The 21164-nt window shown below is 37.6% G+C and overlaps 1 protein-coding gene across 1 annotated transcript in view; it reads right to left on the bottom strand.

Annotated features, from left to right (window-relative positions):
* Positions 1 to 14067: 14067 nt before the first annotated feature.
* The window catches only part of LOC114648223 (uncharacterized), a 62190-nt gene continuing 55093 nt past the window's right edge, over positions 14068 to 21164 (bottom strand). Inside the window, exons 16-19 of the mRNA XM_028797121.2 lie at positions 17806 to 17922; positions 17072 to 17216; positions 16608 to 16706; positions 14068 to 14566 (exon numbers count right to left, since the gene is read on the bottom strand). Coding sequence (XP_028652954.2) covers positions 14432 to 14566; positions 16608 to 16706; positions 17072 to 17216; positions 17806 to 17922 — 496 coding nt within the window. The 3' untranslated portion in view covers positions 14068 to 14431. The remainder of the gene's footprint in view (positions 14567 to 16607; positions 16707 to 17071; positions 17217 to 17805; positions 17923 to 21164) is intronic.

Genomic DNA, 21164 nt, shown 5'->3' with positions numbered 1-21164 from the left:
CTGCTAGGAGCAATGCTACCACTGCGTCACCATGCTGCCCACGTTAAACATTAATTAAAGTATAATTTCACAATGCATTGCTCTATTGCACATGTGATAAACCACAAATATTATTCAGTTTCATTGAATATGTATAATTAGAAACATAGCTCAAATGACATGTAACTGAAATACAAAACACTTTGAAGCAGCAACATAAAACACAATAAAATATATATATTCTTAAAATAGACTAGCCTGTAGCCCTTACTGGATGCACATGGTCAGCATTAACGCTTATGTATGCTGTGGCACTGAAATGAAGTTAAGTAGGTTTTAAGAGCCCTAGAAAATATTCTCTAGACCAGTGTTTCTTAAACTATTAGTCTCCACCCATTTTGGGATGCATGATGTCTGAACTTGGGTCGTGCTGAGTACTGAAAGGGAATGGGTCACATATGGTTTACGGAATGCCTTGAGATGGGTTGCCACAGGCAAGGGGATCTCGACACACACCTGGGATGTCTCAGAGGGGACAACCCACCCCAGGATGATGACCAGCGTCAATTCTCCAGGGGTGATAGATCCTATAGATGACACTGCATGGTGATTGTGGGTTGGGAAGACACAAAAAAGGCTAAACTTGGTCACGATAAAAAATGCTTACCACCATGCCCTAGACCATTACATTATAATCATCAGTATGTGTATTCTTAATACATAAAAGAATGGATTTGTAGACTCATGCTTTAAACCAAATTCTAACCACGTGAATGTCTCAGAAGACATAAAGATCTGTCAGACCAGGTAATATTTTTTCAGCCCTCTGTAGCCTCATCTTCCTCTTCTTAGTTGACAATAATGGAACCTGGCCTAGCTGTTGAGTGCAATAGCACAACTGTTTTGGAGTTTAGTGAATTTAAAGATGCTCCCCTACACATCACTGTTGTTAAAAGCTGGTATTGGAGTGTTCACGACCTTTGTGTTCGCTTGAATAAGTTTGGCCATTTTTCTCTGACTTTTTTCATTAATAAGATGTTTTCACTCAAATACTTAATACTACTTAAATTAAGAATTTTATTTATCACACCATCATCTGCAAACTCTACAGATTGTAATGAAAATGACAGGAGGGCAATGATATCTGAGGTGCTGGAACAACAACATCCATCCATCCATCCATTTTCCAACCCGCTGAATCCGAACACAGGGTCACGGGGGTCTGCTGGAGCCAATCCCAGCCAACACAGGGCACAAGGCAGGAACCAATCCCGGGCAGGGTGCCAACCCACCGCAGACAACAACATCTGGCCCAAAAAATGTAATGGTCACAGTTACTTAGTTTAGATTTAAACCGTCTGAGCATGTCAGCAAGCTTTACATACTGAGTTGTAGCCATATCACTGGGTCTTTGAAAGGTCCTGACTGTGGCATATGAAGGGAATTGATACTAGGAATGTTTAATTTATACTGTAAGTATTCCCACAGCTTACACCTCCTTCTCCTAATAATACAGGGTGAAGTAGCATATTTCAAATGTTTTTTCTACAAAAACGCTACAAGATAAAATAAATTTCATTATGACACAAGAAAGGGTATACCAAATAATTTTTTTCACTGTATTTTGAAAATGTTGTCTTCAAGGTAGTGGGCATCTTTAGCAATACACTCTTCGAGACAATTTCTGAATGCTCGCATGACTTGTTCGGCCATTTCAAGGGGAAATATCAGTGATTTTGTGACGAATAGCACCCTTGAGGGCTTCAAGGTTTTGCGGTCGGTGTATGTATACCTTTGACTTGAGATAGTCCCACAAGAAGAAATCACATGGAGTGAGATCAGGCAAACGTGAAGGCCACCCGACATTACCGCACAGGGAGATCAGCTTTTCCAGAAACATCTCCCACAAAACTTGCATGGAACTCCATGCCATATGAGCTGTTGCTCCATCCTGCTGAAACTAGGCATCCACCACATTCATTTTTTCCAGTTCTCTAGCATTTCAATGTAATGTTCTGAAGTGACGGTGACTGTTGCTCTCCCCTCCTAAAAAAAGTAAGGGCCTACAATGCCAAATTCTGCAACGACGCACCAAACTATAACAAACTCACTGTGCAGCGGCCTCTGATGAAGTTCACGAGGGTTGGCTTCAGCCCAATAGCGAAAGGTTTGCTTATTTACGCACCCATTCAAATGGAAACGTGCCTCGTCGCTGCACATGACGATGGCATCTTGATGAACGGTTTGCAGAATGCTCACACACAACTCTCTACAGCTCTCCCAGTCTCTCTCAGTGATTTCCTGCACTACCATCATTTTGTATAGATGGAAATTAAGGTCCTCATGCAAAATCCTCCTCAAAGACGTGTTGGAAATGCCTAAGGCAGAAGCATGTTTGCACACTGAACATGTAGGAGACTGCAAAATTCATGCCCTTACAACTTGGATGTTTTCAGGCATTCGTACAGTCCAAGCGCAGCCTGGAGATTTAGTGTTCAATGTTGTACCCGTCTGTCTAAATTTAGCCACCCACTAAAGAACTGTTTTCCGATTTTGGATGTCACTGTTAGGAAGAATGCTGAAGTGTGTTCAGAAGGCGCGTTGCATAATGATGATGGATTCATTGTTTTTGAAGAACTTTTCGACAGCAAAAGCACGGTGCACACCGGAGCAAGGCATGTTACCAACTGAAAACAACAAGAGATCGCCTATCAAAGGACCCCCACCCCAATCCATACGGCTGCAACTACCTCGTGCAATGACCTTGAGAAATGTGGTACTTCATTTTGGCTCACCCTTTATAAGGGATATGTATACAGGGAATGCACAGGGAGAAGAACAAGGTACTCTGGAAGGCTCCCAGCATGTCCTCTTTTATTTTCCAGGTGAGGACCAGTAACCAGGAGAAGAAAAGTAAGCCCCAGATTAACACGGGGAAGATAGGGAACTCATCCCTGCAGTGGGCACTCCATTTGCATCAGCTGAACTTACGTCCCATATGGTAGGGGGACAAAGAGTGAGAGAGTTTGCAAGACAGACTTGAAGTACAGTAAGTCAGAGAAACTTGTAAATAAACTTCTTTCTTAGGATGGAATAATGAGTGTACCATGAGTGCCTTATCTGGTTTCTTCCTTGGCATGTGATATTATTACCTATGTAATAATATAGGAAATATTTCTAAGCCTGATAGAACACATTTTAGAACACATAGAAATGTGACAAGTAAATTACTCATTGATGAAGCAAACTAAAAGACTTTTGATTTAGGGGTATTGAATTGAGTTTTGAATTTATAGTCAAATAGTTTTACTCATCCACTCTTTCATAAGTTAAATAAAAATAAATTATTACTTAGTTTAAATGGTAAATACAGATAGTTGTCAACAACATGAAAATTAACATTACTATTATATGCTAAATTACAAATCATTTAATAGCATATAGTGAACCAGTTTGCTTGCAAGAAAAGGGACATGAAATCACCTATCAGAAGAAAAACTTTCTTTCACAATTCATTCAAAGAGTGCAAAATCTTTCATAATTCGCATTTTCTATTTAAACTGATGTATTTACACCATTATTAAAAGATGCCTTACTGTATGATGGTATAGCATAATTTTAAAGGTGACTGACTGAAGACATATCTTTATAACTCCTAAATCTCAATTCTAGAATCGCCGTTCTTCTCTGGACTTTCCCTAGCGCTGCTGTTTCTTTTTCGTAGCAGTTGGTGAGATAGTAGACTATTTAGCAGTGGTGATTTTAGGGATTCTGGTGACTGCAGGCAAAACACTCCATGGGATCTTCCAATTTACCCTGTCCTGAGTCCCAACATGGTATATTTTATAATCATTATTTTGAGTTAGGGGTATTGAATTGAGTTTTGAATTTCTAGTCAAATAGTTTCACTCATCCACTCTTTCATAAATGAAATAAAAATAAATTATTACTTAGTTTAAATTGTAAATACAGATAGTTGTCAACAACATGAAAATGAACATTATCATTATATTTTAAATTGGCATATGGACAATATCTAAATGAATAAGAATTTAATAAACACAAAGTATTTTAATTTTGTGAAAAAAAAATGTATACATAAAAACAGAACGAATGCAACATTTGTTGAGAAAATAGAAAATTGATAATAATAGAATAAAATACATTTTAAAATGCTAAATAATTAAAAAAGTAAATACAATGCAAAATAAATATAAGGTGCATTTGGTGATAAAAATAAATAAAAATTGCTGAGCATAATATTAAAAAAATAAATAAGGGTACATAAAAATGGCTCCTGAAATATTACTGTATTTACTGTATCACTGTTTACAAAATTTGGCTATAGCTAATGCAGCCACTACGTCTTCCAAGACCAAAAATCTCTGAGCGCAGTATTCTGTTGAAATTACAACTGGGGCTGAAAGCCTCTCCTGGCACATGGTTGATATCAAGTAAGATTTATTCAGCTTTAAAAATGAAAGACTTCTCTCACCAGAGGCAACAGTGACAGGACGAGTCAGGTGTAGACACAGAGCCAGCACCCAGCCTTTTCTTTCATCAAACTTTTTTTTTCCTCTCAAAATTTGTTTTCATCAATTATATTTTTATATATATTTTTATATATTTTTTTCTCCCATGTAATTTTTTTTTTCTCACCAATGTCACTTAATGGACTCTATAAATTCGTAACACAGCCCTCTTAAGCATATATTTTCCTGACCAACTCTAAGTTAACCGCATTTTTTGGCAGGTGCGGCCATCTGTACTCCCGATCATAAAACGTAAGCCATATATGTTGCAGGACGCACAAAAAATATACGTGCCCTTGACAGGCAGAGAACAAACTGAACTTTAGTGCTGAGTTCATCATTTTCTGGGTGTTTGTGGTTGCTTCTGTGACTTTCACTTCTTTGATAAACTGGCGTTCAGGTTTTCATTGCCAAGTGGATGAGCAACTTCAGGCTGTTGGTTTCTTTTCCTAGTCAGAAGTTGGCTTTCATTCTAACTGTAATGTTTGTTTTACTGATGGATTTGATTACTTTATCGCTTGAGATAAGTTATCAGCTATTCTCCTCTACCGCTATAAAACACTCTGTCCATTTGTTCAGAATACATGAGGCGTTCCCACATGGTCATACATAATTGACTCAACATTACAGGTTCTCTGTGACTTACCACTGTCCTGCTTCTTCTTTTCCTTCTAATCATGTTTTTCCACTTTTTTGCTTCTTGACATGTAAATTATCTTTATGAAAAAGGCACTGATTACATTTAACTTTAAAAAAGTAAAGTTCATTACAAACACTCACATGGGGGGCCCCCCTTTGGGAGGTTTCCGACTGTCCAATTAAAGTGTATCAATGTTCTGTTTCTCCTGCAGATCTGTTTTTGCAATACCTATGTAAACAGACACCCTCAGGGGCTCCCTCCCACTTTGGGGATCCAGGCAATTGCCTGTTTTGCCTATTCTGTCACTATGCCTGTGGTACAGGGATTACTTATTGACAATTGAATCCATCCTCCATTGACAAGATTATATGAAAAATTACTATGCACATTGGATGCCAGGATGTTGACTTCTGAAATGAGGCATCACCACATTCAATGTTTCTTTTTTAAAATTATTTATTGATTTTATTGAAATCACACAAATACATCAATTTTACAAGAATAGGATTGAAAATAAATCAACCCCCACCCCTGAGAAAGAGAGCATGACCAGCAGAATAAAACTTAAACATAGTAAATATAGGCAAACAGATAGAGTAATAAGTGAATATAGATAAATGGAGAAAACCAAAAAAAAAAAGAACAGGGAGAGATTCTGCCTCCTCAGTGCTTTAAAAGCTTATTCTAAAATGTTATTAATTGGATCCCGCCAGGTTTAGAAAAATTCCTGCACAGATCCTCTAAGTGAGAATTTTATTTTTTCCAGTTTCAAATAATATATAACATCAGTTACCCATTGACTTAAAAGGGGAGAGTTAGGATTCTTCCAGTTGAGCAAGATAAGTCTACGTGCCAATAGTGTAGTGAAGGCAATCACAGTTTGTTTGTCCTTCTCCACTTTAAGCCCATCTGGAAGTACACCAAACACAGCTGTTAGTGGATTAGGAGGGATTGTGACACCAAGGCTGTCTGAAAGGCATTTAAAAATCTTGGTCCAAAATGATGTTAGTTTGGTGCAGGCCCAAAACATGTGGCCCAGTGAGTGTGGAACTTGATTGCAGCATTTGGATCTTGCCCTGGAAACATTTTGGACAATTTTAAGCGAGACAGATGTGCTCGATATATAATTTTTAGTTGAATAATTGTATGCTTTGCACATATGGAGCTCGAGTGAATTCTCTGCATTGCTACCTTCCACTCCTTTTCTGATATGTTGAGGGAGAGATCCTTTTCCCATTGTCCTCTTGGATCTTTGAAAGGGAGGGACTGTAAAATTGTTTTATATATTGCAGAGATGCTGTCTAAGTCCTTGAAACTGATGAATATATTTTCCAGCATAGAGGGAGGTGGGAGATGAGGGAAATTGGGCAGGTTCTGCTTAACAAAGTTTCTAATTTGAAGATAGTGAAAGAAATGTGTTGCTGGAAAGTTAAATTTTGAATGTAACTGTTCATAGGATGCAAAGACGTTGTCTATGTACAGATCTCTAAGTAATTTAATCCCAAATGTTTTCCAGACATTAAAAACTGCATATTTTTGTGATGGTTGAAAAGGTGGTTCTCGTGCAGTGGTGCCACCGATAAAAGATTCTCTATCTTAAAATGTTTCCTACATTGGTTCCATATTCTTAGTGAATGAAGCACTATTGGGTTATTAGTATATTGGCGATAATTTGCATTTATTGGGGCACAAAGCAAGGAATATAAAGAGAAACTACAGGATTCTATTTCTATTACAGACCAAGCCTGCATATGTTCATCTATTTGTGTTCCTGTCCAGGTTTTTATAGCTTGTATATTTGCTGCCCAGTAGTAAATTTGAAAGTTAGGCAGAGCCATGCCACTTTCTGCCTTTGGCCTTTGTAGGGTCACTCTTTGGATACGTGGATGTTTTGAATTCCAAATAAATGTGGTTATGGTTGAATCTAATTTCTTAAAGAACGATTTATTGATGTATATTGGAATATTTAGAAATAAAAAGAGAAGCTTAGGGAAGATATTCATCTTAACAATGTTAATTCTTCCAGCTAAAGTGAGATGAAGGGTTGACCATCTATGCAAGTCTTGCTTGATTTTTTCCAAAGAGACAGCAAAATTTTGTTGATAAAGAGCTTTATGTTTACTTGTGATGTTTACCCCTAGATATTTGAACTGATTTGCGATGGTAAAAGGGAAGGTGTCCAATCTAATATTGTGTGCTTGAGAATTCACTGGAAAGAGCACACTTTTAGTCAAATTAATTCTGAGACGAGAAATCTTTTGGGATTCTGTTAGTGCTGTTAGGACTGTAGGCACAGTATTTTGTGGGTCTGATATATACAGTACCATATTATCTGCATATAAAGAAATTTTCTGTTCAAGTCCTTCTCTGATAATCCCCTTTATCTCATAAACATTTCGAAAGTGAACTGCCAGTGGCTCAATGGCGATTGCAAAAAGTAGTGGTGACAAGGGGCATCCGTGTCTGGTAACACGTTCTAGTTTAAAGTAGTCTGAATTAATGTTGTTAGTACAAACTGAAGCTTCTGGATTGGTATACAGTAGTTTAATCCATGCACAAATGTTCGGGCCAAACCCAAATCTCTCCAATGTAGTGAAAAGGTAGTTCCATTCAATTATATCAAATGCTTTTTCTGCATCCAAGGATAATAAAATCTCTGGGATATTTGACTTTGTGGGTGAGTATATTACATTAAACAGGCGTCGGAGATTGGATGCTAAATGTCGGCCTTTAATAAATCCAGTTTGATCTTGTGAAATTACTGAAGGCAGCGCTTTCTCCATCCTTCTTGCTATGACTTTGGAGAGTATTTTAACATCATTATTCAGAAGTGAAACTGGTCTGTATGATGCACATTGTAATACATCCTTATTTTGTTTAGGAAAGATGGTGATTGATGCTTGATGAAAAGTTTGAGGTAGAATTTTATTGTCTCTAGCTTCTGGTAATGTTGCTAATAGGAGGGGAGCTAGCTGAGTGGAGAACTTCTTATAAAATATAATGTGTGCATTATATTTTTATGGTCAATGATTATGTCTTCGTTTGTGTTGGTAATTGCTGGGATTGCCTTGCAAACTTCTTGCTTGTGGATTTGTTGAGCTAAAAGCTTATTAGCTTTCTCTCCATGTTCATAGTAATGATGTCTTGATTTAAAAAATAGTTGTTCAGTTTCTTTAGTTGTTAAGAGGTTGAGCTCTGAATGCAGAGCCTGCCTTTTCCTATGAAGAGCCTCACTTGGACACCTGGTGTGTTCTTCATCTATTCTAGTAATTTCGTTGGTTAGATTTGATACCTGCTTGCTTTCCAGTTTATTTCTATGGGAAAGATATGAGATAATCTGTCCTCTTAAGAAGGCCTTCAGGGTTTCCCAGAGTGTCCCTGCAGAGACCTCTGAGGATATATTTGTCACTAGAAACAAACTAATTTGTTTTGATATAAATTCTGTAAAGTTCTCATCTGCTAATAAAAGTGGATTAAGATGCCATCTGCAAGATGAGTATGTGGAGCATAATGATTTTATCTCCAGGATCAGAGGGGCATGGTCGGAAATAACAATAGCGTTGTACTTGCAGGATTTAATCGTAGGCAAGAAATGGTTATCCACAAAAGAATAATCAATTCTTGAGTAGCAATGATGCACTGGTGAGTAGAAGGAATATGTTCTTGAATTTGGGTTTAGAAATATCCAGGGGTTTGATAAGTTGTGGTCAGTTACAAACTGTGTAATTGTCTTTGCAGTGTTAGATGTCATTGCCCCTGTGTCAGGAGACCTATCTAGGTCTGGATTTAAAACACAATTAACATCCCCAGCCATTATAATTTTTATGAGTGTTCACATTGGGAATGGATGCAAATACATTTTGGAGGAATTCCCTATCGTCCACATTGGGTGCATAAACATTTATCAAAATCACTTTACAATTAAATAAATTACCTGTAACAATGATGTATCTCCCTTCAGGATCAGATACAACATCTGATACTACAAATGAGACTGTTCTATGTATGAGAATTCCCACAATTCTAGTTTTTTTTGTAAAGCTGGAATGGAACATTTGGCCTGTCCAGTCGTTTTGCAGCCGGAACTGATCCTTGCTTAATAAGTGGGTCTCCTGTAAAAATACTATTTTAGCATTTAGACCTGTTAGGTGAGAGAATACTTTCTTTCTTTTTAATTCGTGGTTCAGGCCTTTAACATTCCAGCTCACAAAATTAACTGTCCCGTCTTAGAGACATTGATTCTGAATTTTTGATGTCATTTTGTAGTCTTAACCAAAAGTGAGACTGCTTTGACCTTAATTTCAAATTTTCCCAGGGGTTATTGCCATGCAGTCTGTTCTTACATTGGTAATTATAATTATAAGGATTAAAACAATAGATTAGAGATAGCTTGCTCTCTTTCTCTCCTTGCCTCCCCACGTGAGGCTGAACCACACTTCACAAAGTCCCAGTCCTCTGACATACCTAGAGACAGAGCACGTCCAAAACAAAACAAGCCCCCAGCAGCGGTGTATGTGAAATGAAATAGAGATATCTACTATAAGCATAAAATATAAAAAAAAGAAAACCTTCAGTATTCTTGAAATGTTAAGATAGCAAACCCAGTGAATGGTGTTAAACAGTTTCCTTTAGAATAGTAAAAAAAAAGAAAGAAAAGGGTTACTAATTTAACTTCTTCCACACATATATACATAAACATGTATAACTGTAAGTATAATAAAAACAAATAGTGACCGAGAAGGGAAAAGGATGTATAATTACAGTACCAGTGTCATTGCAAGCGGATCAGACAGCCTGTGATATCTTCTTTACGATGCCATGACAGGGTGCAACTCACGGTCTTACTGTATTTCAGGAGAGTGTCAGGATCAGCTTTCTTAACTTTTTATCTGCTTCCTCTCTACTGGTAAATATGTAATGTTCGCCTTGAATCTCCACTTTCAGTTTGGCAGGATACAAGAGGCTGTATCTAATATCGGCTTTTTGTAAGCGCTGTTTAATATTATAAAAGGATGCATGCTTAGTAGCTGTTGAGGTTGAGAAATCAGGAAAAATACGAATTAGGTTATTTTCAAACATAATCTCTTGTTTCTGTTTGAGAAGTGATATTACATTTAACTTTGATTCTAACTTCTCGAAGCACACAATAAAAGTCCTATGTTTAGAGTTGTTCGATCCCTGTATGTGATAAGCTGTAGCTATCTCGGTGTCTGATTTAAAGTCTTCTCCAATTATTTTGGAGAATAGTTCAGCTACGAATTTCACTGGGTTTGGACTTTCGCAATTCTCAGGTAGACTTCAATTCTAATATTATTCCTTCATGCATCCATCTTCCAGAGCAGCAAGTCTATCTCCAAGTATTTTGCATTTGGAATTTGCGGCTGTTGCTTTTCCATCAGTGGTGGATGCTAGATTTTCGGCTGTTTCAATTCAAGTCGTGAATGTCTGCTTAACATCCTTCACCTGATCAGCAAATGACACATTTTCCTGAATGTGCTCCTCAGTTTTTTCCAACATACAATTAAAGGCCGCCTCAAAGCGATTATTTATGCATTTCTCCGAGTCTTTATTATCCTGCTTCAGCTCTTGCAGCTCCCGCCGCAGCTTCTCACTTGTCTTCTCGCTTGTCTTCTCACTTATCGTCTTGTTTCTCTTGAGCATACTATTTATTTCTTTCTTTATATCATTCTTTATCTCTTGCTTGAGCTCAGCGATCGTCACCTTCAGTTTGGACAGATCATTTCTGCTTTCGTGCACCATAAGTGAAGCGGCAGGCTCTATTACAGCCAATGTTCCCGGCTCGCGAGGAGTAGGTGAAAGCGCGGACTGCAAGGCCTTTTCCACTTTCAAGTGATCTTCTCCAATCGGTGAGCTTTCGTGACTTGCATCACTTGCACATTCGCTCCCATTTTCGCTCTCAACTGGAGACGATGCTGCGGACCGTTGTCCAGAAGAGTCCGGGCTTTCGCCTGTCTGTTCCAGGTCAGTCTCTGATAGGACGTACCTTGAACTTGAACTTGGACTAGTCTGTCTAGGCTTGGATGTAACTTTAAGTTTCTTTTCCGATTCTTTCTGACCCCCTTTCTTGCCGGCCATGTTTATATATGCTTGCATATACTGTAATAGAACTCTCGGGTTGGATAAATACAGGATACCTCGGGAAAATAGGAAATAATAACACCGCTGCTAACGGAGCTCAGCTTTAGATGTCCGTCTCCCACAATGGACGAGACCAATCCAACGTTTCTAAGAGAATCTCAAGCTAATGAATTGAGATTGGAAGAATTTTAAGAAGCATTACATATTTGGGGATGAAACTTGAATGCATCACTATGGCCAAAAAACGATCCAAAGACTCAAAACATTGAAATTTTCTAATACCTAAGAAATTCAAGGTGTAAGCCAATGCCTGCAAGATATCTGATTTTTTTTTTCTGAGGCTGTAATACAGGTGAAACTATGTAATATGACACTGATTTGCTTTACTATTTGGAAGACAGCTGTTGACCATCCTTCACCTACTTTACAATAATACACATGCATAGAGTGATCTGCAAAAATGTAAATTCATAAAGATGCCACAATCACCCTGTTGCTCAATCTTGGCATGGTATGTCTGTCAACTGTTCCCAATCTGAAGGATTACCTTTACGGAACATTCAAGTGATGAAGTTGGTTACAGAAGGAGGTTTGCACAAACAAGAGTAATATTTTATATGAGTGGCATAGAAAAACATTTAAACATTATATAACAAGTGAATTAACGTTCATAGGGATTATGCTGAAAAATACAGCTTGTTTCACTGGTGTTTCTCTTAATAAGGCCAGTCTCCAAAAGCTTTGATCACTGCTTGAATGTCTGCATAAACATTTAAAGTAGAAGTGTCCAACTCCAATCCTGTAGGACCAGAATGGCTTCACGTTTTCGTTCCTGCCACTTTCTTAATCAGTGACCGATTTCTGCTGTTAATTTTTCATTTTTTAGATTATACCAAATACAAACAGTAGCAGGTACAGTAAAATGGAGGAATCAACAGCAGCTCCTGAAGGAAACAATTTTTAATCAAGAGAAACATTCTAATAACGCACAAGAAAATGTTGTTGAAGAAAGATTAAAGGAACAGCAACATGTGCCACTCAGAAAATCTGCTTGTCACAGGAAATGTCTTGAAAGACTGATCGAGTCATGTTAAAAGAAAACTGTTGATCTGTGAACTTGAGAGCTAATAGTCAGTCAGTCATTTTCCAACCCACTATATCCTAACACAGGGGTCTGCTGGAGCCAATCCCAGCCAGCACAGAGCACAAGGCCGGAACAAATCCCTGGGCAGGGTGCCAGCCCACTGCAGGGCACATGCACACACCAAGCACACACTAGGGACAATTTAGAATTGCCAATGCACCTAACCTGCATGTCTTTGGACTGTGGGAGGAAACCCACGCAGACACGGGGAGAACATGCAAACTCCATGCAGGGAGGACCTGGGAGGCAAACCCAGGTCTCCTAACTGCGAGGCAGCAGCGCTAACACTGCGCCACCGTGCCGCTCTGAGCTAATAGTCTGAATTAATTTACAGATAGGAAGCAGTAGTAGGAATTAGAGTGTTTGTAAGAATTCTTGTACACGGTGTGTCTCCAATGGTTCATGTAAAGAGTAACTCTTTCCCAAACAACGTGTCCCTGAGTAATTTTTAACACGTGATAAATGCGATACAGCAGCCAAACAAAACTGAGCTATCAAGTGAATAGATGACTACTTAAGTTGGGGCCTCAAATTCCAACTAATTTCACTCCAATCACTTTCTTAATTAGACGTCGATTCTTCTCGTTAATTAAATCCATTATTTAATTCCATGGCTTGTTGGCGCTCCCATTCTGCCGTAGCAGAAATTTCCAAAACTGTTCATTTTGTTTTATTTCTAAGAATGCCGTCAAAATGTTTTGTAGATTTGAGCAGATCAACATTACTGAGACCATCAGCTTTCTTTATTTTAGGAGATGTATGATTGACACTGGATACTGGCTTGTTTTGATTTTCATTATTGTTTGGCTGATAATTAAAAAGAAGAGAAATAAGGGGTCTGCGTCTTAAATAACAACTTAAAAATAAGATAATTAGCAGCAAAAACTGATCACAATAAAGAAAGGGTTAGAATGAATGCCTGCAGCCACTACAGCCCCCCCAGGATCACAGTTAGACACTCCTGATTTAAAGCATAAACCACTGAGACATATTTATTATTGATTACATTTGATTAACACTGCTGATACACGTGAAGAGGTTGACTTAATTATAAAATCATCTACTGGTAAGCTGCGGTGGGCTGGCGCCCTGCCCGGGGTTTGTTTCTTGACTTGCGCCCTGTGTTGGCTGGGATTGGCTCCAGCAGACCCCCGTGACCCTGTAGTTAGGATATAGCGGGTTGGATAATGGATGGATGGATCTACTGGTAAGTCAGAGGGAGGAATTTCTCATACAAGAGAAACAGACTGAAAGGCATGGTGGACAAAATAAAAACTGATTTCTGGTCAAAGATCTGTGCATTGGGTTGATTGCTGACTATAAAGTAATCTGGAGTGAAAGTGTTTGTGTGTGATGGACTGGTAGCCCATCCAGGAATAATTCCTGCTTTGCCTTCTGTTATTCTACTGGGATGAGCTCCAGTCTCCTGGGCTGGATTAAATAGGATCAACAATGGATGGATCGATATGCATATATGTAAATTATATCTTATATAAAAATATATTAAAATTTGACAGTAATGGTAAACAAGGTTTTACTGAGAACCTTAGTAAATCACAGTTGCTTAAACATCAGAGTGAAAGGAACAGGAAACATCTTTTGAAATGCTTTATTTTTTTTTTTACAAATACAAATTTATTAATGACCGACATTGTCTTTTTTTATTTTGATGTAGTGATCACCTTAAGTTACAATAAGTTGTTGATTTTTATCAACCAGCCTTCAAATTAAGAGATAACCTACTCTAATGTGTGTGTTACTAATCTACAAGCTTCTTTTGTCTTAAAAATGTAGATAATCATTTTTATTAAGAAACAAAAACTAGAACTAGCTACTGACTAAAGGAACACCTACAGTAGCACATGACTGATCTCATGAGGAAAGTAATGTTAACACTGTTTAAACTGGGTATAGGATGCAGTCCCTTTGATGTTCACTGATATTCTGAAAGAATAATCCAAAGATAAAATATTTGTCTAATTTGTGAAGCCATCAATGGTCATATATTTTTGATGTTATGCTATGAGGATGATTGGCTTAAACAGCTTTGGCCAGACCAACCATGTTGTTGGCTCTATCGAAGATGGAGTACCATTCCCGGATGAAGACATCACCCAGGATCCAGAGCTGGTCATTGCTGGGACTGAAGCCAGATGAGCAACAATAGCTGGTCTGAAAAAGGATAATAAAGAGCAATTTTTTTTAGAAAAGGTCATTTTAAATATCCATGTCCAACATTACAAAACAAAGCTAATGCCTGAAGAAAAAATGTATGCACAGTATATTCACAACATGGATGAAAATATGTTATATAAAATGAAACAAAGTAAATAAAATTGCTTGTTCCATCTCCAAATATATATATATATATATATATATATATATATATATATATATATATATATATATATATATATATATATATATATATATATATATATATATATATATATATATATATATATATATATATTTGTATTGCTCAAAAAGTTGCAGTTTAAATATTACTCCAGCATTCATATATACTGCTCAAACAAATTAAAGGAACATTTTTTAATCTGCGTATAGCATCAAGTCAATGAAATTTCTGATAGAGGGCTATTGATCTGGTCAGTTAAGTAGCAGAGGGGATTGCTAATCAGTTTCAGCTGCTTTGGTGTTAATGAACTTAACAACAGGTGCACTAGAGGGGCAACAATGAGACGACCCCCAAAACAGGAATGGTTTAACAGGTGGAGGGCACTGACATTTTTCCCTCCTCACCTTTTCTGAGTGTTTTTTCACTAGTTTTGCATTTGGCTATGACCAGTGTAAATACTGGTAGCATGAAGCGATACCTGGACCTTACAGAGGTTGCAGAAGTAAGTCCAATGTCTTCAGTATGGCACATCAATACATGTCATTGCCAGAAGGTTTGCTGTGTCTCCCAGCACAGTCTCGAGGGCATAGAGGAGATTCCAGGAGACACGTAGTTACTCTAGGAAAGCTGAACAAGGCCGTAGAAGCTCCTTAAGTCATTAGGAGGACTGGTATCTGCTCATTTGGGCAAAGAACAGGATGCCAGAGCCCTACAAAATGACCTCCAGCAGGCCACTGCTGTGAATGTCTCTGACCAAACAATCAAAAACAGACTTCATGAGGGTGGCCTGAGGGCCCGACATCCTCTGGTGGGCCCTGTACTCACTGCCCAGCCACCATGGAGCTTGACTGGCATTTGCCATAGAATACCAGAATTGGCAGGTCCACCACTGGCACCCTGTGCTTTTCACACATGAGAGCAGGTTCACCCTGAGCACAAGTGACAGACGTCAAAGGGTCTGAAGAAGCTGTGGAGAATGTTATGCTGCCTGTAACATCGTTCAGCATGACCAGTTTGGTGGTGGGTCAGTGATTGTTTGGGGAGGCATATCCATGGAGGGACGCACAGACCTCTAGCTAGACAACAGCACCTTGACTGCTATTAGGTATCGGAATGAAATCCTTGGACCCATTGTCAGACCCTATGCTGGTACAGTGGGTCCTGGGTTCCTCCTGGTGCATGACAACACCCGGCCTCATGTGGCGAGAGTATGCAGGCAGTTCCTGGAGGAGAAAGGAACTGATACCACCGACTGGCCCCCACACTTGCCTGACCTAAATCCAATAGAATACCTCTGGGACATTATGTTTCGGTCCATCCGACGCGGCCGGGTTGCACCACAGACTGTCCAGGAGCTCAGTGATGCCCTGGTCCAGATCTGGGAGGAGATTCCTCAGGACACCATCCTTCATTTCTTTAGGAGCATGCTTCCATTCCCCCTGAAGTTGTCAGGCATGCATACAAGCGCGTGTGGGCCATACAAACTAGAGTATGATTTTGGGTTGCTGCAATGAAATTTCGGCAAAATGGACTAGCCTGCTGCATCATTTTTTCACTTTGATTTTCAGGGTGTCTTTGAATTCAGCCCTCTGTAGGATGATAATTTTCATTTCCATCAAACGATGTGGCATCCTTTTGTTCCTAACATATTACCCAGTCCATATCAGTAGAGATATCCAGCAGGATTTTTTTTCCTATTGAGATCTGATGTGTTTTCAAAGTGTTCCTTTAATTTTTTGAGCAGTTTATTTAAAAAGATCCTATGCAAGACATGCTGAAGAGAGTATTCAACACTACAGAAAGTTTCTGAAAACTAAGATTATGATTTATTATTTTAATGCAATCTGTCGTTACCTGCATTACATAGGCAGAAGCAGGGAGGGCGAATTCAACTCCATTGATGACGAAGGTCACATCAGGCATTGAGCCAATGTTGTTGCAGTTCACAGAGTACTAAAAAAATAGAGACATGAGAAAACAAATATATAATATAATATAATATAATATAATATAATATAATATAATATAATATAATATAATATAATTAAATATAATAATAAAAAAATAATTAAATATAATATAATATAATATAAATAAAACAGATTTTAAACCCTATTGAAAGGACACAGAATACTCAGTTAATGCCATATGGGTGATTGTTCATTTGAGGCTGACTGACATTAATTTAAATATTATTATTAATTCAATTGACCTTCATTTACCTACATTTCTTGCATTCAGTTTGAGAACAGAAGCATGAGAATGACTTTATGTACTGAAAAACAGCAATTGATAGAACAAAGGTTTCTGAACATTACCTGCCCATTCTGATCCTTGTAGATTCCAACCCAAGCCAGAATGTTGTTAATATTGTTGGAATCTCCAACAAGCAGTGAGGTGCCAGTGTCCACAATAGCCTCACAGCCGTACACACAGGCAACAACCTGCCCTTTGACCTTGACACTAGAAAAAAATAAAAATATGGAAATATATAGTAGGCTTATAAAGAGAATCTCTGTTTTTGTGAGAATTTCAAAATGAAGCTACATGCTCTTCACAGTATATTAGCTGTCCGAAATACAGCACCTTAAACAATGGCATGTCTATCTGAAATATTATTATAATCTAAATAGTGTTATTGGTTTCTTCTGTCAATTACCCTGAACTGCATTTTCGTTTCCACTTCTTCAGAAATCCAGTGTCAAGCTGTGTATACTCAAGAATTAAATAATGTGTTTCTTATGTAGGATGATAAACCATCAGCACCAGTTTAGTGCCACCAATATATATAAATGGAATGGAGCTGGCATTAGTTAAACACACTAATACTGAGGGCTATACAAATAACATCCAGAATTGAAGGTAAGGTGTCAGGGGTTGGCTATAACAATGATAGCCTACACATCATTTTCATTTAAAATAAAAATGAAAGATAGTTACTCAGTTTCTGAGACAAAAATGTGGCCTTGTATGTTTCTAAACTACAATAGTTTCATTAGCTGCTTTGAGATTGTTTAGATAGATATTCCAGTAAATGAAATTAAGAACTTACTTCTGCACAGTGATTTGCCAGTAGGTCTCTGAACTCAGAGGAATCCAGTGGATGCTGCCAGTGTAGTAGGCAGGATCAACTCCACCAAAGGTCACCACACTGCCTTCCTGACCATTCCTAGGATGTGGGGATCACATAATATTTTATTTCAGTCATACATTTTCAAGCTTTAAGTTAAAATATATTTTCATCATTTGATGCTGCTGCTAGGGACCAATAATATGGATCATTACTCTCCATGAAAGCAAACATCTGCACATTCGTGGCTGAGGAGGCTGATCACATGGCTGACGTGTGCTTTGTGCTGACGTGTGCTTTGCAAACGCTAGAGGCTGTTGAGAGTTTTTGGTCTGTTCTGTGGTGTGAGATTTAAATAAAAAAATACATTTTGCTCTTAAAACTTGGGTTTTGGTTGCCGCTAAGGAACCGTGTGGGAGTTTTTAAAGCTTTTTTCCCTTTAGAAGGGGTTTTTTTTTGCTTTTTTTTTCGCCTGCACAAGAGCAAAAGTAGCTGGGTGTTTGGAGGTGCGCTTGAAAAGTTACTTGTACCTGTTTTTGTTTTTTGTTATCTGTATTAGAATTAGCATCAAGGAGGTAGGGTAGAAGGAAGCAGTAACTGATATCGGCATTTGTAAGCATTCAAAATGCTTGTCATATTATTAAACAGTCTTCCTATAAAATAACACTAACCCTTAATCAATATCAAGCATATAGAAACTCTCTATTTTTAAAGGAAGCTTGTATTACAGATACAATGGTAAAAGAGATGTATTCAGTTCCTTCGGCTATGTGTTATCTTAATAGTCTTATACTAATATTTAGCTGTAGGAAGGTGAAGTCTACTGCAGAAAACTCTTATGTGCAGACATAAAGTGTTCCACGGAATGTCAGTTTTAGTGGAAACCATTAGGAAGAACAAGCACACACTCACACACACACACATGCACACACACACACATACATAGTAACCAGATCTTTGGTAGAGGAAAACATCAGCACTAATTGAGGTAGTACAAGGATGTTCATTAAAAAAAAAACTTAAAGAAAATGTATTTGTAATCCCTATAATTTGATGTCCTGGAAATTATGGCATATTAGGCAATAAGTTAATAGATTGTGTCAGGTATGAAAAATAAATTAATCTAACTAATTTTTAATTTAAGGACAGTGGGGTTTGTAATGTGGGGTGCTGGGATGCCACTCCGTAAATATTTTAAAATCTGTATTTAAATTAATTAGGTAATGTGAAGTTACCTGGTGTCAGCACATGTCAACACCTATTTAAATTGGTTCTTTGTGAATACCTATATATGCGGATTGAAGGACGCTGGCCAAATGAGAGTGTATGTAAATCCTTGATCTTTTGGCAAGCAGGTGACCTGAGGCTGCCCTTTAATTGGTTCCTTTCAGATTTTTCCAGGAACGCAATTCTCTGTGCTCCAAACATGCCCACATTTATTGGCAGAAAATTAGTATTGTCTTAGGTTTTTTTAATCTAATGTGATTGGACAATCGTCGATGCACTATATCATTTTGATGTCAGTGGTTCACAGTTCACACCTGCCTTTAACATTACGTAACTACAGATGAACAAATGCAACTGGGTGTAGCAATGGCAGAGACACCAGTGACAACAGAAACTTTCATTTTAAAACAAACCTTTCAGACAGGTCTCTGTGTAAAAACAAAGTAGTATGCACACACTGCAGTGAGTAGCTGGTCATGTTAACATCTGCAGAGTTCCATAAACTAACCTGGCTGTAGAAATTACAGGAACTTTACAGTTGAGTTATGAACTTTGAATCGTCTGTTTATGGATTATAGCGTTGTTGTTTTTGTAATTACTGAAGTGATGATAAAGTGCCACACTATTAAGTTAACTATGAATATAGATAGGGCAGGTCTTTGTGTGTATATTATTTGCAAGGAGATCAGTTCCTGAGATTTTTAAATTCCTGAGTTTTTAATACCTTTGATGCTCTTCTTCCATTGTGTAGCTGTCTTTTTTTCATATTGTGACCAAAAAGAGATCTACTCTGATATGTGAAAATGTGAACAAACTTGTGAGCCTTAGCAACAAATTAAATGTTAAGAAGAAAAAATAATGATGACAGTGGCCTTGAGGAATGTTTTGGGCATGTCCAAAATATTGTGTTTTGTTTGTCATAATTTTGGCTATAAATGGAATTTCTGAAATCCTGTATATCATGATACTGACGTTATTATATTTATAGATGATCAGATGATGTAGTGACTGTACATGTTACATAAATCATAATATATTATAGTACTAAACAGAGTCCTTTATAATTACAAAACATGCAACATGTTTTATTACCTTAATGTGCTTTAGTAATAGGTCTACTGTTTGTTAAGGTCATGAAGGTCGAACTGAGCAAAAGCTTGAGAGAGGGAAAAACATTCACTTGACAGTGTTGTTCACTGTAGGCTATTATTGATGTCTATAGTTTGTGTGCTGTCATGCTAGTTAAATGTGTTTTATTTTGTGCATCATTGTAATTCCATATTTTTGTTTTCTTCTTATAATAGCCACAAAGAATAGATTTAGATTTTTAATAGTTGGGTCTTTGAATTTGCGTGTGTGCATCTTCCAACGTTGTGTGCATTACTGAGCAGAGTTTTATTAGAGGATCTCCTTCACTTGGGTCCTGATGGTCAAGTTCTATAAACTGTCTTACCTGGGTGAAATTTTACTCTGCCACCTAGTTTCATATATGTCCACCCAACAACAAATTTCTGGCTACACTACTACTAACTGCTACTACTACTACTACTACTAATAATACTAATTCTTAATATTTATATAGAGCTTTTCTCACTACTCAAACTGCTTTGTGTGTAGGGAACATTACAGTTTATATATGTTTTTTTTTCTTTTCTTTTCTCCTGATCTATGAAGGGCTGCTTCAGTTTACCCCCCCCCCCCCCCCCCCCCCCCCCCAAAAGTTAGGCCCCCGCTGATTAAAGTATAAGTAAAGAGCTCCTACTGTGGCATTAATTGCTGATTGTTCCTCTTATATTCGTCTGAATGGTGAAAATTAATTCTTGTTTCTGACATTGAGTCAATAAATCTTACAAAACCAAGACAACTCCTAACTCTTTAATTGGATATAAAATTTGATAACTATAATCTATCTATTTTGGAAGCCAGTTTCTGCCAATAAATAATTGTAAACATATCATTATTTTATGATAGTAAGTCATATCATTTAGTAAGAAATGAGACAATACTATGTCATACGTAAGAGATTTTAATTTCTTTGGTAGAGACAAGCTCTGTTCTTTAAAGTATTTGTTCAGTTTTTGTGCAGGTAGGTTGTGAGAATTCCTTGGGTCACC

The sequence above is a fragment of the Erpetoichthys calabaricus genome, chromosome 3, assembly GCF_900747795.2.
Source record: "Erpetoichthys calabaricus chromosome 3, fErpCal1.3, whole genome shotgun sequence".
Classification (NCBI taxonomy): Eukaryota; Metazoa; Chordata; class Cladistia; order Polypteriformes; family Polypteridae; genus Erpetoichthys; species Erpetoichthys calabaricus.
Note: the sequence above shows the minus strand (reverse complement) of the source record. Positions and strands in the feature narration are given on the sequence as shown.